General features: G+C 41.8%; 1 protein-coding gene across 2 annotated transcripts in view; it reads left to right on the top strand.

Moving 5' to 3' along the window:
* Nucleotides 1–25,332, top strand: part of ntrk2a (neurotrophic tyrosine kinase, receptor, type 2a) — a 107,777-nt gene that overhangs the window by 20,701 nt on the left and 61,744 nt on the right. For both annotated transcript variants that reach the window (XM_085294603.1, XM_085294604.1), the window contains exons 10-13: nt 2,434–2,460; nt 3,983–3,997; nt 5,147–5,184; nt 5,517–5,616. In XM_085294603.1, the coding sequence (XP_085150729.1) occupies nt 2,434–2,460; nt 3,983–3,997; nt 5,147–5,184; nt 5,517–5,616 (180 nt within the window). The remainder of the gene's footprint in view (nt 1–2,433; nt 2,461–3,982; nt 3,998–5,146; nt 5,185–5,516; nt 5,617–25,332) is intronic.

The following is a 25,332-nucleotide window of genomic DNA, read 5'->3' as shown; positions in this document are numbered from 1 at the left end:
GGCACCCTTACAAACTCCAGCTACTGCAGCATCTCAACGAGGATGACCCAGATCGGCGCACAGAATTTGCAGAATGGGCAAAACAAAAATTGGAACAGGACCCTAGGTTCACGCAGAAGATTTTGTTCAGTGATGAGGCAAACTTTTATGTGAATGGTGAAGTTAACAAACAAAATGTTAAGAGATATATTCTAAAACACTTCTTCAGCAGAGAATCAGAGAGGAGAAACACAGAGATTTTCTTGCTAGCAAGGGCAGCCTCCAGAACTGACACACCAAGAGTGAGCCTCAGAGACTAAGCACTGAGGACTGCCCTGGTCTTTTATTTATACACTTCAGTGAGCGTTTGTTCCATACATTGATATGTGGAGGTGTACGTGTGTGTGTGTGTGCGTGTGTGTGTGTGTGTGTCAGAGTGTGACCCCATAAAGGACTTCCCTAAACCTGCTGGACTGGAAGTCCAGCAGTTCATCTAAACAAAAGGCACTTAGACTAAAACATGTATAGCTACGTTAATCCTACCGTAAAACAATAAGACAAGGTACGACCTCTCCCATACTCCTAGGATGTGGGGGTGAACGCCAGAACACCCTGGGATGTTACAGACCTCCTAGGATGAGACATTCTTTCAATATGCCATCAACTATATACTTCTAAACACAAATGATTTCATACAGTATTCTACCATATGCAAACTTATATCATTAAAAGATTATACTGACTACTAAGTACAATTTTCCATTGACACAAAACCACCGCTATTAGTCTGACACTAACCCACATTGGATGGATCCCTCCAAGACTGTTGGAACAATAAAAGTGATGGTTTGGTGTGGTATATGGGGTACAACGATAGTGGGTCCATTCTTCAGCAATGGAAACCTCAAGGCCACTGGATATTTGAAATTGCTACATGATGATGTGTTTCCCTCTTTATGCACTGAAGCTGGCACGTTCCCTGAGTTTTTCCAGCAATATGGTGCACCACCACATTATGGGTGCCAGGTCCGAGCATTCCTAGATGGACAGTTTCCTGGAAAGTGGATTGGTCGTCGTGGGCCACTTGAATGGCCCCCAAGGTCTCCCGGTCTGACCCCCTTAGACTTTTATCTTTGGGGTCATCTGAAGGCAATTGTTTATGGTGTGAAGATACGAGATGTGCAGAACCTGAAACTACAGATACTGGATGCCTGTGCTGGCATTTCTCCTGCGGTGTTGATATCAGTGTGTGAAGAGTGGGAGAAGAGGGTTGCATTGACAATCCAACACAATGGGCAGCACATTGAATACATTTTATAAGTGGTCAGAAACTTGTAAATAACTCATGAAAGCATAAAGTTACGTTGAAACCAAGCACACCATTGTTTTTCTTGTGACATTACCAATAAGTTTGATGTGTCACATGGCCCTCTTCCTATGGAAAAAACAAAAGTTGTATCCAAGATGGCCGACTTCTAAATGGCCACCATGGTCACCACCCATCTTGAGGAGTTTGCCCCCTCACATATGTGCCACAAAACAGGACTTTAATATCACCAACCATTCCCATTTTATTACGGTGTATCCATATAAATGGCCCACCCTGTACTCTAGTACGACACATTCCACCCACTGAGATGAATGTGTTTTTTGTGCATTAATTGTAATAGTTTGGAAGAAAATCAACGAGAAGAGTGGATAAATGAGCTGCTTATTTGGTCTTTGAACTATAATTCTGTGACAAATGGTGCAGGACTAGTTGGGTGCAAAACCTTTTTGTCCCTTTGCACCATAAATGGGATTTTTTCCTTTACGACAATCCCACCAAATACTGCATTTTGGCATTTTTAAGTACTGTATTTGAAGCAGCGTCCAAACTTTCTAGTCTGTTTAGCCCGTACTGAATATTTTTAATTTGATCATTTTATAGCCCTTTAATCTCAAGGCAAAACCTAAGAAATCGCCCCTTTTACAGCTATTTTTGCCGTTACAGATACTTTTAAATTCTTTCCTATCTTTGTACAATTACAATCAAATATTTCTGTTTAGTATATAGGAAATGCATTTAATTATTACCACAAATAGACTCTTTCATATACTTCTCAGTCGCCATCCTGATTCATCATGACTCTGTTTCACACTTTAAATATTGCTGCAGACTGTGTATATTTTGCCATCTGGGTTATGCGCATCGATTTATAATGAGGGGTAGTTGCTGGCATGAAATCAGATAAAGGAATGGCAAACTGGCAGTGTTCTGTTTTAAATCTGCCTTTATTGATAGCAAAGGTGGAGCTGCTGAAAGAAAAAAAATCTTGCTGATGCTTTTATGTTATACTAGACTATATATGTACAGGTATAGCTACATACAGTGAAATAGTTTGTGTTGATGCACAAAGTTGGCTTTGTGAAACAAATGTCATCAATGTAAATGCTCTTTTTTTTTTTTTGCAGCAACAGATCCGGAGCCTTACTATTATGGTAAGTGAGTATGTTTTGTCTTTTTTAAGTGCAAAATTCTTAAAAGAGGCACATCTAGTTTCTGTTTACAGGCACTGTTTTTAGATGTTTAACATCAGCATCGTGTAGGGGTTAAAGTGGGATTTGGCAGGTGGGGGTACTCAAGGTTCAAGTGTATTAGGGCAGTGAGGGAACAACTATATTCTACAATATGTAGGCCCACATTATATTTGCCACTATGGCTGCTTTTCAACCCCCAGCCAGTAGAAAGCTGCAATTTGGCAACTGTTACTAATGAACACGAAAAGCTTAAATAAGCTTAAATTAAAATCAGTGACACTGTCTACTTAGCAGCCGCGCATAGATTTACTGTTATTTTGAAGCATTATCTAAATTATCTTTCATTTCAAACATCAACAGGACAAAAACTTACAGGCATGTACAAAATATTTAGTAAAATCTGATACAGATCTGTTCAAACTTTGCATGCAGTTCTAATTAGAGACTCTCTAACTAAATATCTTTTAAATTTCAATTCAGAATTAAAGGGCTTATCTCTCTTTTATAATGTTTCTGGAGATACGAGGACCCATCGAGCATTGAGCCAGGACACCACAGTCTGCACTTTACAACTCCAACATAGTTCATCACTGACCCACAATACAGACTGCACGTGTATACACTTTGGATAACATGAATTAATATCAATTACCGGTTAATTTACTTTCAAAAACATTTTATGATGTGAAACATCTAGACAACTTTAGAAACTTGTTATATAGCGATCCAATCTGATTACCAAGCTGTAAACTGAACTAGAACATTACGTGTAAGCTTGAAATTTCTACCTTTATTAGAGCATTTTTCTCAAGTCTTCCCTCTGTTCTCCATCTCACAGAGTAAAATGATCATGCATTAGTATTTTTTCTTCCCTGGGAAACACAGTCACTCTGCCCTCAGCTAGCAGACAAATTATGTGTCAAACTGCAAAGAAACTGTTTTCGTGTCATACATATTGAGCTGTTTGAAATGCTGAATTTTCAAGTACTCTCCACTTCAAAAAAGTTACTCCGATTACGCTCACTGCACTTCTGTAGCACTAGCTAGATGAAGCATCTTAAGCACAGCTTTGCATCTGAACTGTAGTGACTTAACTGTCTCTGCAGCCCATAAAGACTGAAATCACTTAAAAATATTGTGTATTAAACTGCCAACCTGATTTAATTACTCATTAACTGAAAGTGCCGGAAAGTTCAGGCTCACTTTTACAACTGGTGTCGTCAACAAACACAAATTACATTTCAGCAATCTTACTCTCACGAACTCTTTTGTTTTTCTTAAGATGTTGAGAGGTTACGTACGCGTACGACCCTGCAGCTAGAACGTGTGCATGTTTAGCACGTGCTGTTTGCACGTCGTGTTTGTGTAATGACTATGTTTTTGAAACAAGCTCAGAAAACAGAGTGCTTGTCTTACAGTTGAAATATGTTTGAGAACTAATTTGTTTCTGTCTGTGTCTTTCTCCAATACGCCCTCCAACCAGCAGATCAAACCACAGGTACAGCCATATCTTTTAGTTGCTCACTCTTATCCACAAGTAACACAGACAATGAATTATTTACGGTAGTTTTGTTTTGTATTTTTGCACATCTGCCACTAGATTTGAAAGACAGAAAAAAACTGCAAAAACAAAAAAAAAGCACCCATCAGTTTGTGATATACGCTCAGGTAGCATGTTGATTACGTTAACTTTACGTCTACAAGTTGTTGAGTTTGTATAAAGTCAGTAATTAAGTAAAACGCCAGATGCTTTGGTTACTTGGACAAGTGATTTGAGCTTAATTGTTTGTAATGTTAAGGTAATTTTCTCTATTTCAACAAAAAAAAAAAAGGCTTTGAGGAAGAGGTCAGATCAATATGACCGGTGTAAACCACCTTGGATGATGAGGCTGTGAAGTTCTCTTAATCTAACCTTATGAAAATCTGACCTCCTGTTGGAGCAGCTTCCACATGGTGGGATACTTCTGTATAATGATACTCTTGGTCTGCTTTTTGAAAAGCATAGATGAGTTTACATACCTGAGGTCAACCATCAACCCTCCAGTCGGTGGAGAATAATGTCAGGGATGATTCCTGACAGAAGGATAGCAGAAAGAGTGAATGGGAAGTTTCACAAGATGTTAGTGAGACCTTCTGTGATGTACGGTTTGGAGACTCTGGCACTGACAAAAAAGACAGAAGGCCGACCTGGAGGTGCCAAAGTTAAAGATGTTAAGATTTTCATGGGGAGTGACCAGAATAGACATGAGAATAAATGGTTTAGACATGTGTAGAGGATGTATAGAGGATATATTGGACAAAAGATGTTGAAGATGGAGCCCCCAGGAAGGAGGAAGACCTCATGTAATGAAGAAGCACATGTGGAGGGTTGGTGTGACAGAAGAGGATGGTAAGGGCTAGGATGAGATGGAGGCAGATCATCTGGTGTAGCAACCTCTAAAGTGAGAAGCTGAAAAAAGAACAAAATGTAATATTTTAGCTTATTTTGTTAGAAACAGATAAACAATTTTATGCTTCAGATGAACAGTAAATCTTATTGTGTCAGTTGAAACCATATCTTTGTTTGACAGTGAGTAAAAAACACTCCTTTACTTGTCCTTAAATCACAGCTTGAGTTTCTCTTCCTCTCTGTCTCTTGCATCAATAGACACCCCTCCTCCGAATCAACACGAGGACAGAGTCGCTGTAAGTCACTTCTATTTTCCTGCAGCTCTACGGTTTTGCTGTTTGCCACTGCAAGTTATTTATGGTTTGTGCCTGTTTCTCTTTCATTTATTTGTGTTTCCTGTCTAGAAACACCTGAGCTGGCTCTATTTTTATGTAATGCGTAATTGAATAAACCCAACACATTGAAGATAAAGCAGTCCTTAAGAAAATCTGCCTTTCTTGAGCAGTGATATAAACAGCCTGTGGCCTATACCTTTTGTTGTGGTGGGTTTGGCATTTGGCTTTGTGTAGCTGTCAGTGTGTTTGCTCACCTCTCGGGAGATTTATAACCCCGATTTCTCATTGTACAGGTGTACGTGGTGGTGGGCATCGCTGCTGTAGCCTTCACTGGTTTCCTTGTAATGTTGATTATTCTCAAGTTTGGAGGAAACTCCAAGTTTGGCATCAAAGGTAAGACTTCTTGCTCTAATCTTGAGTTGTGGTCTGTGGGAGAATGAACCGGTGATTTTAGTTTGACGTGGACGGCTTCATGGATACATGAAAACATTAAAGCCTGTTATTAATTAGAGGGAGAGAAACTATGTTATGTGGTCAAAGATATTTCACTGTATGAATTAACCAAAGAACAACAACAGTATATGTTGTTGTTCTTTTGGTTTACATTTCTTCAGTTTACCCAACCTTTTGCTCTGTCACAGCTGAGTAAGACTCCAGATTCCTTGTAACCTTATAATATGTGGATGTATCGAATATTAATATGCCAACATCAAAAGCATATGGGCCAAACAGTGTTCGTCACTGACCACTAAAGCCTTGATTTGTGGTTCCACTTTTGAGGAGGCAAAATATACAGAAATCTAAGTTAAAGGTAGGATGATGGAAAATTAAAGCAATCAGAACCTGAAAGTCTTTGATCATCATGATCCTAATTTAATATGCAGGCCCTCATGTATCCACGAATTCACCCGGTTCGGATGGAAGCGGCTGCTGTTGTGATTAAGTTTCTCTGGGTCTCAGTTCTGCTGGTGCATAACATGCATGTGGACTAAAATGAACTGTAGTCTTTGTCATGTTGATGTGAAATTGATTTGGTACTGTAGCCACTGTTGAAGCCTCCACACACACATGCTTGCACACACGCCGTCTATCTTTTATGCCACATAGTTTTCCTCTTGTTTGAAACAACTGCTTCTGCATTGGCTACAAGTGTCACTAATCTGTTTCCCTCATCTGGTATTTACTATTCTGACTTACTACAGCGGATTTGTCTTTTCTCATTTTTATGCTTGGCTCAGATTTTGTCCTCCTTCTTGTAAACTAACAATAATCACTGAACCACAGTCCTTCCATTTTTCACATCGTACATACAAAAATGGTCATGCTTCATTTTAGTGCTCACATATTCCGTGTGTAGCTATAGAACTATAGGTGTACACATTAATCTTTAATTTTGAAATGAGCCCTTTCAGTCTTTCATTCAGTTTGGTTGAGAAAATAAATACGCGAAATTTACATTCAGGGCAGACGGTCCATGAACTCCTCGTCTTGAGGAAGTCGTTCTTTGCTTTTTAAAGATTTTTGTTTTTAGGAATAAAACGTTTCTTGGCACCGCTTGAGCCATCACCGTTTGATGCAGCGTAGGTTTATATTTCACATTCAAATTAGCGAACCAAAAAGTGAATGCAAATGTAGTCACAGAGTTACTCGATGTGCGTTGCCAAGTGTGTGCGCCTTTATGTGTGTGACTCTCAGTTACACTGTAGAAGTGCAGTATTTTGACAGTGATTGATTTATGGGCCCCCGGAGAAGGAAGGATGTGGGACAGAAGGAGCAAAAGGATACACATTGTGTTTGTGTGTGTGAGATTTCTTAGATGTCTTAGTATCATATATACAGTATATATTTGTGTGTTTGTGAACATCTAAGCATTTTTGCATCCTGTGCAGGAGGTTAGGTCACATTACAGTTTTGCCCTCTGATTGCTTCCCTTGACTCTTCATCTTCCTTCCTTTCAACCCTTCCACCTTCCTCTTTCTGTTCACATTCCCCACACATGTAGAAATACAGATGCATGTGCCCGGCAGCAAGTTTACGCTGCAGTAAGTTTATGGAGAGAGAAATTTGGAGAGGCCTGCATCAGTATGAACAACAGATCTAGACAGGGGGTTCAACAGCTGCGAGTAATCCACAGCAGCACTGAGCCCACTGAAATTAATCTCAACAAGAGAAACACAACTGCTGATGGCAGCTCCTCACCAGTCCTAATCTAAAACAAAAACTATTTTGTCATTGCAAAATAACTAAATCACCCCCACATGATGATGGCGAACTTGTGATCAGAAAGTGTAAAAAGTGCGTGTCAGGCCTTGTACCATATTGAGCAGGTGTGCAGTGAAAAATCGTCACTCGCCTCACTGAGCTGAGGATGATTTGCTGACCGCCTCTTTTTGATAGCTGAGTAAAAAGCTGTGGCTGGTTTACATTATTTATGCCGACTGCATTATTCTGCTCCTCTCTCATTAATAACACATGGACAACGTTTGGTACTGGTTTCCTTGCATGATCTCTTCGCTGCTTCTTGACACTAGAAGGATGATTTCATTTAGTGTGTATAGTAGTTTGTTTTCTCGTGTTGGCACAAAGGAGCAGGTAATATTTAAGTCTGCAGTAGGTTCACATGTGTGCATGCATCAGCAGCGGTGACATGTTGCAGTGTTTACTGTTGTAATCTGATCGAGCCCGTCTTCATGTTGGGGATAATTTATTATCCAATGGTAATTTTCTTGTTTTAGCTTTAGACACTCATGTGGAGCCTGCTGCTGTATGAAAGCTATATGTAATAATCTGAAAGCATCAGACTTAGCTTTGTCCTCATAATGTTTTATTAAAAAACAGGCTGCATTTAAGGCTTTATGATTTTTATTGGTCACTGCTGATGCTGACATATGGAAAAAATGCAGACTACGTCCTGAGTGCAGAAACATGCATAGCAGAAGCCTAATGATTAGGGTTGGCACATTACCAGAATTTGAAACTTGAAAGCGATAGGCTGGAAAATAATTGATATGTGGTAGGATTTTCATTATTATATGAGGAAAAGGTGACAAAAATAAAGATAATATCTTATGATACAAACAACATAACAGTCATGTGTGTGTTTGAGTGTATACAGTTTTTAACAAATATATAAATTAGTCGGGCTCACCTCTACACATGGCTTGGGCTCTGGAACCAGTCCCCTGGAGAGGGGCTGGACTCTGTCTCAGTCTGGAGTTGCCCCTGGTGAGAGGCGGCGGGCTGGGGTGGGTATCCTAATATCCCCTCGGCTTGCTGCCGGTACGTTGGGGTTTTTCCCGGTGGACGAGAGGGTTTGTTCCCTGCGCCTCAGGGTCGGGGAACGGGTCCTGACTGTCATCTGCGCTTATGCGCCGAGTGGCAGTACCCAGCCTTCTTAGAGTCCCTGGGGGGGGGGGGGGGGGGGGGGTGCTGGAGGGTGCTCCACCTGGAGACTCTGTTGTCCTGCTGGGAGACTTCAATGCTCACGTGGGTAACGACAGCGAGGCCTGGAGGGGCGTAATTGGGAGGAACGGCCTCCCTGATCTGAACCCAAGCGGTGCTCTGTTATTGGACTGCTCTGTTATTGGACTTCTGTGCTAATCACAGTTTGGCCATAACGAACACCCTGTTCGAACATAAGAGTGTCCATAAGTGCACGTGGCACCAGGACGCTCTAGGCCGTAGGTCGATGATCGATTTTGTAATCGTATCAGCAGACCTGCGACCATATGTTCTGGACACTCGGGTAAAGAGAGGGGCTGAGCTGTCAACTGATCACCACCTGGTGGTGAGTTGGATCAGGTGGCGGGGGAGGACGCTGGACAGACCTGGTGCACCTAAACGCGTAGTGAGGGTGTGCTGGGAACGTCTAGCAGAGGCCCCAGTCCGCGAGATCTTCAACGCACACCTCCGGCAGAGCTTCAACAGCATTCCGAGGGAGACTGGGGACATTGAGTCCGAATGGACCATGTTCAGCGTCTCCATTGCCGAAGCTGCTGCATTGAGCTGCGGCCGCAAGGTGGTTGGTGCCTGCCGTGGTGGTAATCCCCGAACCAAATGGTGGACACCAGAGGTGAAGGGAGCCACCAGGCTGAAGAAGGAGTCCTATCGGGCTTGGCTAGCCTGTGGGACTCCGGAGGCAGCCGACAGGTATCGACAGGCCAAGCGGAATGCGGCTCGGGCAGTGGCTGAAGCAAAAACTCGGGTGTGGGAGGAGTTCGGAGAGGCCATGGAAAAAGACTTTCGGACTGCCTCGAAGAGATTCTGGCAAACCGTCAGACGTCTCAGGAGGGGAAAGCGGTGCTCTACCTGCACTGTGTATAGTGCTGGCGGAGCGCTGCTGACGTCGACTGAGAAAATTGTCAGGCGGTGGAAGGAATACTTCGAGGACCTCCTTAATCCCACTGACACGTCTTCCGAGGAGGAAGCAGAGTCTGGGGATGAGGGGAATGACCCGCCAATTTCCGGGGGCGAGGTCACTGAGGCAGTTAAACAACTCCTTGGTGGCAAAGCCCCTGGTGTTGATGAGGTCCACCCCGAATTCCTGAAGGCTCCGGACGTTGTAGGGCTGTCCTGGTTGACACGCCTCTGCAATGTTGCATGGAGATCAGGGGCAGTACCTGTGGACTGGCAGACCGGGGTGGTGGTCCCCATCTTTAAGAAAGGGGACCGGAGGGTGTGTTCCAACTACAGGGGGATCACACTCCTCAGTCTCCCTGGGAAAGTCTATGCCAGGGTGCTGGAAAGGAGAGTTCGTCCGTTAGTCGAACCTCGGATACAGGAGGAACAATGCGGTTTTCGTCCTGGTCGCGGAACACTGGACCAGCTCTTTATCCTCTCCAGGATACTTGAGGGTGCATGGGAGTTTGCCCAACCAGTCTACATGTGTTTTGTGGACTTGGAGAAGGCATTCGACCGTGTCCCTCGGGGTGTCCTGTGGGAGGTGTTGCGGGAATATGGGGTGTCTGGCCCATTGCTACGGGCCATTCGATCCCTATACAACCGTTGCAAGAGCTTGGTTCGCATTGCCGGCAATAAGTCGGACTCGTTCCTGGTGGGTGATGGGCTCCGCCAGGGCTGCCCTTTGTCTCCGGTTCTGTTCATAATTTTTATGGACAGGATTTCTAGGCGCAGCCAAGTGGCGGAGGGCTTTCACTTTGGTGGCCTCAGAATCTCATCTCTGATTTTTGCTGATGATGTGGTTCTGTTGGCTTCATCGGGTGAGGGCCTCCAGCTCGCACTGGAACGGTTCGCAGCCGAGTGTGAAGCAGCGGGAATGAGGATCAGCACCTCCAAATCTGAGGCCATGGTTCTCAGCCGGAAAAGGGTGGAGTGCCCACTCCGGGTCGGGGATGAGTTCCTGCCCCAAGTGGAGGAGTTCAAGTATCTCGGGGTCTTGTTTGCGAGTGATGGGAGAAGGGAGCCGGAGATCGACAGCTGCAGTAATGCGGACGCTGCACCGGTCTGTCGTGGTGAAGAGGGAGCTGAGTGTAAAAGCGAAGCTCTCAATTTACCGGTCGATCTGCGTCCCTACCCTCACCTATGGCCACGAGCTGTGGGTAGTGACCGAAAGAACGAGATCGCGGATACAAGCGGCAGAAATGAGCTTCCTCCGAAGGGTGGCTGGCCTCTCCCTTAGAGATAGGGTGAGAAGTTCGGCCATCCGGGAGGGGCTCAGAGTAGAGCAGCTGCTGCTCCACATCGAAAGGAGCCAGCTGAGGTGGTTCGGGCATCTGACAAGGATGCCCCCTGGGCGCCTCCTGGGTGAGGTGTTCCAGGCATGTCCCACCGGGAGGAGGCCCCGGGGCAGACCCAGGACACGCTGGAGAGATTATATCTCTCGGCTGGCCTGGGAACGCCTTGGTATTCCCCCGGATAAGCTGGAGTAGGTGGCTGGGGAGAGGGAGGTCTGGGCCTCTTTGCTTAGGCTGCTGCCCCCGCGACCCGGCCCCGGACAAAGCGGATGAAGATGGATGGATGGATGGATGGATGGATATAAATTACCCGTAAAAACAAGAAACTGAACTATTTTAGAAATGAGACTAAAGCTTGTCTAAAACTAAAATATTATTATCATTATTATTTTTTCACATTTTTTCAAATTCACATTTTTTAATCAAAACTTGAACCGGCACAATGGACTAATCAGAGAAGTCCGAAATTAATCACACATAACATTCAGTCACTAAAACAAATTTTTCTGTTCAAGAATGCAAGTAAATAACTATAATTTAGCATCTTAATAAAAAAAAAGCTTTTCTATTTTTTTGCAAAACTGTAAATCTGAAAACTCATGGATAACAAAATAATTATTTTTTAACAGATTTTTTTTTTTTTTTTGCATTACCATTACAGAAACATTTTTTTAAAATGACTTTGGTAAGTAACAAATCATACAAAAGACAACTTTTTAAGGTTGTGTGGTAGCGCTGTACCTCTGTTTACACTAGTGGTGTGCGGATTGATATTGAAATGTATCCATTCCTCCAATACCAGTTATTTATGTTCTAGAATAGATTCTCATATTAAAATATCGATATTTTAGTAATTTGGGGTAAATTTGTAGTTTATCATTAACAGGAACACAGTGGAAAGAAACTATATCATTGAGATCGTCTAAATTGGAACTACTTCCTCTTCCGCCTTTCATAGTCATATGTGAAATACGGCTGTATAAATGTGTCGCAGCCCTTTGGCGTGCACATTCGCAATAATGGCTGAGCGTAAACCGAGTCATATGTGGACGTATTTTACCTCCACAAACAGCCAAGACGCAGTTTGCGATACATGTTGCAAGACCACTAACCTCGTCAAACACCTCAGAGTAAATCATATCACAGAATATGATGAGTTTATGTTGAGGCGAACCAAAGAGGAGGAGAGGAGTGGGACAGGCGCTGCTGGGCGAGACAGACGTCTCTCGTGGAGTCCTTTAGTGTTGCAGGCAGGCACTATCCAGGTACAGAGGAGGAAAATGCTGGGTACATAGGCTAGGTCTCATGAACAGTCTTGGGGAGTAATGGAATACATGTACCGGAGTTATGTATTTAAAGTACAAATTCAAATTCAAATTCAAATTTTATTTGTCACACACACACAACCATACACAGTATGACATGGGGGTGAAATGCTTGTAGCTGTACAATGCCCGACCATTAAATGACAGAAGAAAAGTTTTACAATATTTACAATTTACTACAAAAATTTACAAATTAACTTAGGAATTTACAGTAAAGAATGTGCAAATAGCAGAAGAGATTATAAAGATAAGGATTATAAATTATAGGAATTATAGGATTATAGGAAATGTGTGGTGGTGCGTGTGGTGACGTGTGTGAGAGTCCAGTCTTATAGTGACGTGTTTGGGAGAGTCCAGTCCTACACCTGGTTCAGGCCCCGAATAGCCTGGGCGAAGAAGCTCCTCTTCATTCTCTCTGTTTTGGCCTTAAGGGAGCGGAAGCGCTTCCCAGACCTCAACAATGAGAAGAGTCCATTGTTGGGATGGGAGAGGTCCATCATAATCTTCCTAGCTTTGGACTTGCACCGCTTGGTGTAGATGGACAGCAGGTCAGGGAGCTCTGATTGAATGATGCGTTCTGCCGAGCGCACCACCCTTTGCAGATCTCGTCTGTCCTGCTTGGTGCTGTTCCCAAACCAGGTGCAGATGTTTGACGTCAGGACGCTCTCGATGGTGCAGGAGTAGAAGTTCTTGAGCACCTTCAGTGGCAGATGGAAGTCTCTAAGTCTTCTGAGGAAGAAGAGACGCTGACGGGCTTTCTTAACCAGGGTGTTGATGTGACAGGACCATGACAGGTCCTGAGTGATGTGGACACCCAGGTATCGGAAACTGTCCACTCTCTCCACTGGCGTGCCACTGATGATGAGGAGTTTGTAATTCCTCGCCTGCTTTGTAGTGAAGTCCACGATCAGCTCCTTAGTCTTGCTGATGTTTAGGAGGAGGTTATTCTCCTGGCACCAGGTCTCCAGGTTCCTAATCTCCTCCAGGTAGGCCGTCTCGATGTTGTCGGAGATCAGGCCCACAACAGCAGTGTCGTCAGCAAACTTGACAATGGAGGTGGTGTCGGATGTGGCTACACAGTCATAAGTGTACAGTGAGTACAGCAGGGGGCTTAAAACACAGCCCTGAGGCACTCCAGTACTGAGTGAGATGGAGGGGGAGACTTGTTTTCCTACCCTCACTGATTGGGGTCTGTCTGTGAGGAAGTTGAGGATCCACTGACACAGTGATGAGCTGAGTCCTAGATCCGTCAACTTGGTGAAAAGCTTAGAGGGAATTATTGTGTTGAATGCTGAACTGTAGTCCACGAACAGCATCCTAACATAATTCCCTCTGCCAGTGTCCAGGTGACTCAGGGATGTGTGGAGCAGGTGAGATATGGCATCGTCTGTGGAACGATTAGTCCGGTAAGCAAACTGAAGTGAGTCGATGGTGGGAGGAAGTGAAGAAGTGATGTGATCTCTCATCAGTCTTTCAAAACACTTCATCACAATTGAAGTCAGTGCTACAATATGAGTAACTGTATTCTGTTACAGTTACCATTTAAAAAGGTGGTAATCAGAATACAGTTACTTTGTTGAAATGAATGGATTACACGGCGGTCTTTTCCTGTTTCATATGTTAGGCTATGCCCTCTCTATTTTTGGTAATTCCGTGTCGTTGGAAACCCAAACAAAACACGCAATAGGAGCATACTTGGAGTATATATATATATATATATATATATATATATATACAAAAAACTTGAATATTACAATGTTTATTTATCAGATAAAATAAGTTAAATGTCACCATTATTATTGCCCGGCCGGAAACAGCGGGGGTGTCCAAATTCAGAGGCTGCATCCACCTGAAGACCCGGCCTTCGTGGCCTAAGTGGGCCGGGTCCTCCGAAAGCCAGGTAGGCCAGAAGTGAGCGACTGTTACATTTGACGGTCAGAATTACGTCACGAGCTCTCGGTGGAGTGAAACTCTGCCGTCTGCTCCTTGCTATCTAAAATATAACCGGACGCTGGCGTAAATTCTCGACCATCTCACATTTCTGTTCAATCAGTTTTCTGTTTGACATTTATTCAGTTGTATGAAGACCCTGGAGGAATCCTCCCAAGGGATTAATAAAGTTTCATTTAATCTAATCTAATCTAATAACTTTAATCTCAGCCAAACCAATTTACTAACAAACAAATAAAACACTGAAAAAAGCCAAACAATTACATTTTTAAGGTATCCGAGTGACTTATATATCATGTTTAGCCTGAGTAGCGAAAGACCGCGCGGGTCTGAAAACGATGAAGCCGGGGGTTCGCTGTTCTCACCGGCTCGAGTGACCATTGAACCCCCCGGCTAGCTATTGAGCCAGTGTTGCCAATTTAGCGACAAATCTGGCGACTTTTTCTGGTATTATTGGAGACTTATTTATGACGATTTTTTGATGTGAAAACGCGTATCGCTCGTACTCTCAACAAGCAGCGGTGCTGCCGTGGGCACCTCACCCGTGCCAAAGCGCTCACAGGCGGAGGATAGTCCTCCCCCAGCTGCTATCAGGGCAGGAGATGTTCACACCTACGCGTCCAAACTGCAAATGAATCGCGCATGAGCGAAGCCGCTGCTCCCGCACTGACTGTAACGCAGTCAGTTCTTCTTTTACTGTTATGCTTTTTTGTGGATCACAAGGTTTAAAACTACTTATAAAAACACACACACACAAAGTAACTCCACCAGAGTGCCTCCAAAGGATGCAGGCTGGGACACAGCTTCTGTCTCTCGCTAGCAAAGTTGACCCAGACAGTTAAGCTAGTTCTCGGCTACGAGCCCGACACATAACCTAAGGTATTAGCCAGAGGTCCCTTTACTATGGTTCAGAGCCGCAGACCTGTTCTGTTTTATACACACAGAATACTTTTCTATACGAGATCGCTGCAAAAAGTGCAGCCTTACCTAGTGTCCACTCTACTGTTACTCATTTTATATTAAGATTTAAAAATCTAGTTGGTATTGGTATGACGAGTAGCCTTCGGTAGTGATGTGCGATACCACTGATTTCCTTTCCGATCCGATACCAAGTAAAATTCAGGGTAGTATCGACGATACTGATCCGATACCAATACTCTGTACAAAAACTTAATGTTTCATTGTCTTTCATAATACAATATATACTTTCATTATGTAATTGTAGTAATAATATAAGGATATAGCTTCATAATGATTTCAGTACATCAGACTACTTGTTCTTATTGCTCAATAATGCAGAATAATCATATAGAAAAAAAAAACTTGAGGTTGTGCGCTATTTGAACGCCTTGCCTGCCTGCAGCACTAAAGGACTCCGCGAGAGACGTCTGTCTCGCCCTAGCAGCACCTGTCTTCTCTTCGCCTCAAGATAAACTCATCATATTCTGTGATATGATTTACTCTGAGGTGTTTGACGAGGGTAGTGGTGTTGCCAAAACACATCACTCTTGCCACATGTATTGCAAACCACGTCTTGGCTGTTTGTGGAGGTAAAATACGTCCACACATGACTCCATTTATGCTCAGCCATTGTTTTGAGTGTGCATGCCCTGTGTATTTTATTTTATTTGTAGATGATTGCCCAAGAGCAGCAACACTCACAAGATGCCTTGTAGAGATGATTGTGAAGTACCCCCAGCCTCTGTCCATAGTGGAGGACCAAAGTTTCCAGGGATTTGTGAGAGCTCTTGACTCAAAATATGAACTCCCAGGAACAAAAACACTGACAGAGACTCATCTTGTAAATTTGTTTGATGAATGCAAAGGCAAAGTAAGAGCATCTTTGCAAAATGCTTCTAGTGTTGTACTTACCACTGATATGTGGACCTCACTGTCCACAGAGGCATATTTGACTGTAACATGTCATTTCATTGAAAACTGTCAAATGAGAGAATTTGTCCTAGAAACCCACTCTTTCCATGGGCAGCAGATGATATCAGCTCAGCGCTTAAGCGCATCACAGAAGAATGGTGCATAACTGAGAAGGTGGTTGCAGTTGTGACAGATAATGGTGCAAATATGGTTGCTGCAGTGCACAAAGCTGGCATCATCCCTGTTTTGCACACACACTGAATTTAGTTGTAAAGGACAGTGTAAAATCTGTCCCGGAAGTGGTGCAGGTGCTGGAAAAATGCAGTGTGATTGTTTCACCACAGCACAAACGCTACAGAGAAGCTCAGGGATATTCAGCAACAGTTGAAAGTGGCAGAACACAAGCTAATTCAGTCAGTAGATACCTGCTGGAACTCTGTCTTTCACATGGTGGAGAGGCTCTGTTAGCAAAATGAAGCTGTGACCACAGCCCTCTGCCTTTTAGGGAAGAATGCATTGTGCTTAAATGTGGGAGAATTATCCCTCATCAAGCAAACAGTTGATGCACTTCGGCCATTTGAAGAAGCAACACAGGAAGTTTTATCTGAAAAACACGTTTCAGTCTCCAAAGTGATTCCACTTGTGTCACCCATTCACAGGGCTGTAGCAGCCTGTGAACGTCAGGGCAGCTCCCTTGCCACACAGCTGGCACAGCAATGTCAGCACAGATTCAGTGGTATTGAGAGCATTCACTGTCTAGTGGCAAGTACATTTCTGGATGTTAGGTTTAAACACCTTGGTTTCCGAGACAAAGACAATGTTGACATATTAAAAAAAACGTCTCCACACTGAAATGCAGGAAGTGTATCAGACAGGACAGTCTGCTCCCACTCTAACTGTAAGCTCAACACCTACTGTTAGCTCTGCCTCAGGGCCTTCTACTTCAGAGTCTAGACAGAGTCCTGCACCCGCAGGTCCAGCTGCAACAAAAGGAGGGATATGGACAGATTTTGACATGGCCAACATCACCGGTCAGCTTCCAGTGATGCACCCATTGAATTACGCCAGTACTCACAGGAAAAACTCATTCCCTGAGATAAGGATCCACTGGTTTGGTGGCAAGAGCATGAACAAACCTTCCCATCCCTAAGCAGACTTGCAGTGAGATACCTGGGAATTGTCTTTTCAAAGGCAGGAGAGGTTGTGAGCAAAAAACGGAGCAGACTTGAAGGGAAAACTGTAAATATGCTGTTGTTCCTAAACAAAAACCTTTGAATAAGGGAAAGTGTTACTGTCAAATGTTTTTGTTGAAATGTCCAGGCACGTTAAATATTAAATGACATGTTAAATTACGTGTTCACATAGCCCACAACTTAAGGCTTTTTTATTTGTAGGTGATAATTCTGCATTATTAAACAATAAGAACAAGTAGTCTGATGTCCTGTAATCATTATAAAGCTATAATTTGAAATACAATAAAACATTACGTTTTTGTGCAAAGTATCGGTATCGGATCAGTATCTTCAAATTTTTCTTGCCATTGGATCGGAAGGGAAATCATTGGTATGGCACATCACTACTTGGCATCACATTTTTCTTGCTCAATAAATAGAGCCGTTAAAGTAGCCTGTCACTGTTTCTGTCTAGTTGCGGACTTTTCCTTGCTTCAGTCTGGCACATGAAGAGAGACAAAATGCTTTTCAGATACAAATAATTGTTTTACTTTTTTAAATGAACAGTTTCTTAATGTTACTGACATTTGCTGCATAGCTCCCACAATAATGTTATTGTTTTATTACTAGCCATAGCTGCTAGCTGTCGGGCAACTGTTGGTGTTAGCATGTATGCCAGCCATGCTAATATTTCTGATAGCTGTTCAACAGTTAAATGTTGTTGAAATGGAAGATTTACTGACCTGGAATATTGTCTTAGAGTTTTTTCAGTGTTGTGAAGGTCAGCTACTTCAACTGCTAGCAAGGTGAGTGTGCCTCTCTGTCTGCAGCAATGCTGTATGAAGCTATGTGTCATCAGAAGAGGCGAAGACGGTAGTTTTGTACTCATTCTGTTACAAATGAGCATAGAAATGAGCAATTATAATTTTTATTATCAATTAGTATATGAGTATAAATACTTTTTAAAAACCCCTCTAAAGGCACAGTAGGAGTAAAAGCATATTTTGCTTATTGTTTAAATTATTAAGGTTGAAAATATGTTGAGTTTAGTCCAGTTTAATCTCTTCGTAAACGTGAAGCGTAAAAGAAATCCCCACCAAAAAAGAGTCTACGTGGAAATTACTGTGTGTCCCATTTAATCTTACCTCCATAACTTTAAATTAAACAATAACAACATTAAGGGTATGCTATTCAGAGTAACAGTGACATTGTTTATGGATGAAAGCATGTCCACAGAGTCAGTAAGATACAATCAGTTTAAGGATTTAAGACAGAGATTTGGATTCAAGACAGAGACACTAAACTGTGGAATTTCTCCCACCATTTGAGTTTCCATGGTACTTGTCAGTACCATTTAGGATCTAACCTGTTCCCAAATAAGACTAAACCTGCCTGATCGATACAGCCCCAGAGAGAAAGCAAACAAGGTTTTTGGAGACTAATTGTGTGGTCTGCCACCTCGTCTGTGTCTGGTTCCACAATACCAAGGCTGCATCTCTTGGAATAAAATTTAGAGCTGTATTGTGGATGAGTCCTACTTTACCACAAGATTCAGACCCTGAAAATTAGAGGTAGAACAGGAACACACTGGCTTAAATAGGCCAATTGAAAGCCTAACAGTTTTCACCAAATTACACATAACAACCACCCAAAACTAAACGCAGAGCTCTGAAAGAGGAACGAACCTAGTTACGTGTAAGTGGGCATGTAGGAAGAAAAGTACAACACAAACGACTGTTATGTGGTAAGAGCGAGGCAGAAATGTCAAGACTGGGGAGGAAAATGATTGATTAAAAGTTTAAAAAAAAAAAAAAGTAAATATGACATGTGGAAAGTGTGAGACAGGTGGAGAAGCAGAGAGAGAGAGTGAATGTTAAAACTGACATTTGACACGTCAGACTGAGAAAAACAGAGAGTCAGCAAGGAGGTGAGAAAGAGGGAGAGACATTAAAATCTAGCCCAGAGCGGGACAAAGAGAAATAGGAAAAATTGGCAGAAAGAAAGAGATGAAAAGAAAAGTCTTCTCTTGTCCACTTATCAATGATTCATCGTTAGTGCAGGTTTCAATTTTCTCCTTGTTTGGTGGAGTTGCATGCCTCCGTCTTTCTCTCCCTCTCCCTCTTTCTCTCACATGCGCACACAGCGCCTCACTGTCGATCGATCGATACGACACCCTCAAGGTCAGCAGGGCTTCATTCTAGGCCCAAGTCATTACTGAGCATGCTCAGGGTACCCACCACTGCCTCCTCCTCCTTTCCCTTAACTTCCTGTAGAAAAGCAGTACTGGCTTCAGTTGTTCAGCGTTTTAAGAAACCAAAACGAAATCTGAATGAGCTGAACTACAAAGTCAAGACTCTGAAAACAGTCAGTGTACGGCAGAGTAACCTTCAATACCTTTGCAGCACTGACTGAAAGGCGTCAGCACCAAGAGATTGTTAAAAACCAAATACAGGAATCGGGTGCCAGATCAGAGGGTCATTTTCTATGAACAAAGCAAATAATCTATAGCCATGCTTGTGGCAAAGGCACAACAAAAGCACAACAGTGCATGCTAAAATGTTCTTGTGGTAATGTCACATTTACCATGTAAGCATATTTGTATTTTATTTGTATATTAGCAGTAAGCTAGTGGATAGCAGGTTTGTGTGGGATACGTTTAGCCATTAAAGAAGCAAACACAATTTTTAGCAGTGATTCTTTTAACAAATTTAATCTGGGCCAAAGTGACACCACTCCTCGAGTCATGACTGTGCTTAGACCTGTGGGTACGATTTGCATCTCTAAGAAAGAATTTTCTTATTCTTGTATTAAAAAAAACATTGTATGAATTAGTTTGGAATAACAATAATTTAAATAGTAATGCTTAATTTTACATTTTAGGCATAATTTGTGACTAACTTATTTGACTGAGTCATTTTTTTTTGAACTGCTGTAATTCTTCATGGCATATTTCCAACAAGGTGCTGGAAACATTCTCTGGGAATTTTATTGACATGGTTGCACCACACAGCTGCACATCGATGATGCGAAGCTTCTGCTCCAGCAAATCTCAAAAGTGGTCTATTGGATTGGGATCTGGACACCGTGGTGGCCGTTTGAGTTCAGTGAACTCACTGTCATGTTCGAGAAACCAGTTAAAGATTATTTGAGCTTTGTAACACGGTGTGTTATCCTGTGGGAAGCACTCATCAGAAGATGGAACACTGGGTTAAAAAGGGATGGACATGGTCAGCAACAATACTCAGGCCGCGATGTTTCAGTGATGCTCAACTAGTACAATCCCCGCATCATTACACCACCACTGACAGGCAGGGTGGAGCAATGCTGTCATGTTGTTTATACCAAATTCTGACTCTAACAACTGCATGTAACAACGGAAACTGACACTTGAGACCAGACAACATTTTTCCAAACTTCTATTTTCTAGTGTTGTTAGTTGAGGGGCGTGGCACCTGGTGTGGTCTTCTGCTGCTGCAGCCCGTCTACTTTAAGGTTTGATGCATGTGTGTTCTAACATGCTCTTCTGCATACAGCGTAATGAGTAGTTATTTGAGTTATTATTGCCGTCATATCAGCTCTAAGCCGTCCAATCATTCTTTTATCTAAACAAGGACTTTTCACTCAGAGAACTGTTGCTCACTGGATATTTTCTTTTTTTCCACACAGCATTAAATTTCCCAACCATTTAAAAACAAACCTAAATCCTGTGGTGTTGATTTTTATTACTGTGGGATTGGATTCAATCTGGTCAGATCTGTTAACTGTGTTGCAGCTAACTCTTATCAAATTTTCCATCCATTAAATATCGCTATGCAGTGATTGTCTGCACAATACACAGTACTGCATTTCTGAATGGTTAGGGTTTGTTTTTTTTCACATGGGATAGGGACATATGGAACAGATATTTTCCAAAACAAAAGGAGTAAAATTTTTCTAGCCTGAGCCTTTAGACTCTATGTCAATGTATTCATAAATAAGAAGGGCTCATGTAAAGATCAGCTGGTTAAGAGTTTTTGTGCTGCCTTCCAGAGTGAAGCTGGACTTTTCTTAGCAACTTTAAAACTTGTTTGCAAGTCAGCGGGTTATTTGTGCTAAATGGCCTAAAGCTCTGCTATTCTGAAATTATAGATACTTGAACTGCCATGCAAAATTGCACACAATTATTTTCCACCTGACAAACTTTGTGCAAAATGAGCCTTGAAAAACATGCAGATGTAATAAAAAATGCTTTAAATTGTTTTACAGCAGGTTCTTATTCAGAGAAACTGACGTTTAACTTTGTTGTGTTTATTTCAGTTAAAGAGGGTCGAGTCTGTGCAGTTCAGTGAGCACAGAAACAACACTGCACAAATAAGTTTGTTGGAGAAAGATGACTGTGACATATTCTCAAAGGAACCGGCTGTTTATTTAAATTTGGGTTTTAACTTTTGTCTGTGCGATTGTCAGTCTGCTCACGTCTGTTGTTTATGTGCTCAGGGACGTCAATGTGGCCCCAGATCTCCTCTTTAAAAAAGCATCATAACTTATAGCCCCGATTGCTGAAGCTTTAACAATAAAACAGTTTGCAATAAATGGTTTTAATCCTCTTCAATGTAAAATTTATTTTAGTGAAAGTTGATATTTTTATACCTTTTAAACAAAAAATACAAACTATATTAACAACGCTAAGCGAACCCTTCTGCAGGAAATGGCTTTAGCCCCATGTGACCCCTTGACATAAAGCATTGATGGATGGCTAGAACAGAAGCCACCCATCTTGGTTGTTTTTGTTTATTATGAACTTTTAGTTGTGGAAGTTTTTCAAGGAAGAGTTTGGTTTGATTGAAGATTTTAATGTTGAGAGCTGGAGAAAGAAAATTCAAAATGCCTACGGCAGATCCTAAGGGCAGCGATTGCTTGAAGTGCTCTGAAAATGGAAACTGCTCTTTTCCAAAGTGAAACGTTGCCTGTAGACCGTGTCTGTGCACTTTCCTGACTGCAGCTTTTTCTTTTTGTTCACGGCGCTAGGTAAGTGAACATCTTTGCAGTCTTTTCCACATTCATTTCTTGCGAGTTCACCTCTGCAGACTGACATATTTGAATTTGTGTTGTTCTTTGATCAGTTGTTGAAATGCTGCAAAGTTTAACAGACACCACAGAAACGTGGCGTGATACTGTAAAATGCCATCATTTTCAGAAGCTGTTTTCAAAATGTCTCATTTTTGCGGAAAATTTCGGAATTGGCTGAAGACAGGAAGTGAAGTAGGTATCGGCAATGTTTACTCATTACCTAAAGTGCCTCCTGTGGTTTCATTTTCTGTTATTTTGTGCAGGATTTGAAAGCTCTCTTCTCTGAAATCAGACAAAGCGGGCAATCAGAAGCCTTGAGAAGGCCTGTTTTGAAAAAGGAAAAATGTTTCTGGTCAGATTCAAAGATGACTACCATCACTTGGTGTTTCTCTCCTCATCTCTGGTTACGCAGCTGTATATCTTTTTGCTGTCTTATATTGGTCGGCCTGACCTTCGCTAAGAGTCGGAGCTGTGAAAAATTAGATAGCTCAAACTGTGACTGTGAGAACAGTGTGTATACATACTATTTAGCAAGAACAGATGAAATTATTACAGAGCAGCTGAGCCTTTAAAATGTTCTTCCACTTTGAAATATGGAGGCTTTTTAAATTCGATCAGTCACTCTGAAATGCTCAGCGTGACCTCATTTTAGTCTTTCCACTGATGGCTACACACATCAAAAAACATAAATGATCGCACAAGTAAAACCATGGCCTCGCGATGCTTACAAAGGATATATTTATCTGCATTTTTAAGACATTAACAACGCCATAGTCTGGGACATGAGGTTCTCTGGCGGCAGTTGAAATATATTAATGCAAATAATTTTCAGTAATGTTATCTTCAGATGGATATCTGCCCCTTAGGATAGATCAGGCTGGAAATAATAACTTGACCGTCAAGTAATCACTACATAAACATGAGCATTATTTTCCTCAGAGTGCAGCTGTTTTGCTCGAGAATATTCTGATATTCACTTGGCAACACAGCAAATATAATTAGACTCTCTTTTTGCTGAACTGAACTCATTGTTCCACTATACCACAAAAAAATCATCTGTGAGAAGAAAAATGAAAAAGCATGAAGGGAAATCGTAGAATTCAGTTTCATCAAAAACACAGAAAGGTTCTTACTCTGTTTACTTGAAGGCCAACAGTTTTATCGAAACAAATATAACATCTAACAAAGGCTAGACAGCGGTTTGTTTACCACATACACAACAGAGGTAGTCTTTTACTGGTTATGATAAATGAAACCAGGAACTAAACAAGCAAACAAATAAATAAACAAAACAGAAGTATTTGTCCTTTTCTGATTTCTTTGGGGGGGGGGTTTCATAGTGGTCACACATGTTTCAGATCAAACACATTTTAGTGTCAGATTAAGATTAAATATAAAACGTCATTTATAAATATTGATTAATTTTTTAAGAAAAAAAAGCCAACCAAACCTACCCGACCCTATGTGAAAAAGTAATTAACCCCTAAACTTAATAAACGGTTATGCAAATCTTGGCAGCAAGACCTGCATTTAAGTGTTTGCAATAACTGCTAATGAGTATTTCACATCACTGTGGAGCAATTTTGGCCAACCCTGCTTTGCAAAATTGTTTAAATTCAACCACATTTGAGTTTTTTCCAACATGAACAGCCTGTTTAAGGTGACGCCAAAGCAGTTGAAACCACCTTGAAGCAATCCAAATTCTTCATTTTTTTGAAATTTCAAAAGTCATTTAAAGGTGGCATGATGTGCTGCTTTATGAAAACTTTTAGCTTCTATTCAAGTGATTTTTTTTAATTCAACTGGTCTGGCAGGAATCAGTCTGGGTGTGGATTGTGACATAGAGCATGAAGTAACTGTGGTTAACCACAATCACTTCATGATTTAACAAGGGGGCAATTACTTTTTTGCACAGGGGCACGTCAGTTTGCGTAGCTTTTTTCCCCTTTAATAAATGAATTCATCATTCATATTACTTGCTTGTATATTTGTATAACTGTGTAGTGGCAACTTGTGAAGTTTTTTTGTTATATTTTTTAAGAAGTAAAGTTCAATTTCAGAAACAGACGTTGGAGCTAGTGTGTTATACCAACTCCAGGCAGGTTGATTGCTTTCTTAGATTTGTAAAACTTTTATAATAATATTTAAAATAATAAAAGTTACAGGTACTTAGATTCCGCATACATTGTATGTATATTTTTTGTTCTCACTGATATTTTTCTCTATCAATCCAGTTTTGTATGACTTTCATCAGTCTCTGTATTTATAATCATGTCACATCAGTGCTTTTTAAAAATCCGAAATGTTCTGGCATCCCATAGGGACTCGAATCAAAAGCACCCAATTCTGTCCAAGCAGTTTTAATAAACAGAAGTATTTATTTGGTTAATAATTGCCACGGGTCTTAAAGTAAACACAGTATCAAGTTAGGTGTGCTCTTTCAATTACTTTTAGGAAGAAAGATTGTTGCTGCATTGATCATCTGGAAATTATCATGACATGACAACCTATGACAGCTGTGGCATGCCCTGGTCACACATGAAAAAGAGAGCTAAAACCTTGCATGCTCTAATCCAAGAAACAATGACTGTGCTGGGAGTTATCTCCATCTGCTCATGTGACTGTCAAATGCTCGCCTGGAAAATCTGCTTGGAAAAAAATGTTACCTTTGTCCTGAAACACAGAGAAGAAGGTATCAGCTGCTCTGAAATCGTGTGCTTTAACTGTGCGCCTAGACGCCTCCTAGGTGAAGTGTTTCTGGCATCTTGAACTGGCAGATGTCCCTGAGGCAGAGCAAGACATACTGGAAAGATGAACTCCTTGTGGCTGACTGATTGCATGTTTATTTAAATGTTTTTAGAGTCAAAGTGACCCTGACTGGTTTGGGACTCAGAGGTGGTCTACTAAACAGAGGTCAGTTGCTCAATCTGTGGCTCCTTGGATAAGATACTGAACGCCAAGTCGCCTTCGATGGATGGAAGTGCGACTGTGTGAATGTTAGGTTAAAAGTGCTCATAAAACACAAATGTATAGAAAACAGCCATTTCA

Source organism: Mchenga conophoros, linkage group LG12 (genome assembly GCF_057382185.1).
Source record: "Mchenga conophoros isolate Kocher_MC1m ecotype Shallow Benthic linkage group LG12, M_conophoros_male_GT1.1, whole genome shotgun sequence".
NCBI lineage: Eukaryota > Metazoa > Chordata > Actinopteri > Cichliformes > Cichlidae > Mchenga > Mchenga conophoros.
The sequence above is the reverse complement of the archived record's forward strand: the minus strand, read 5'-3'. Positions and strand labels throughout refer to the sequence as shown.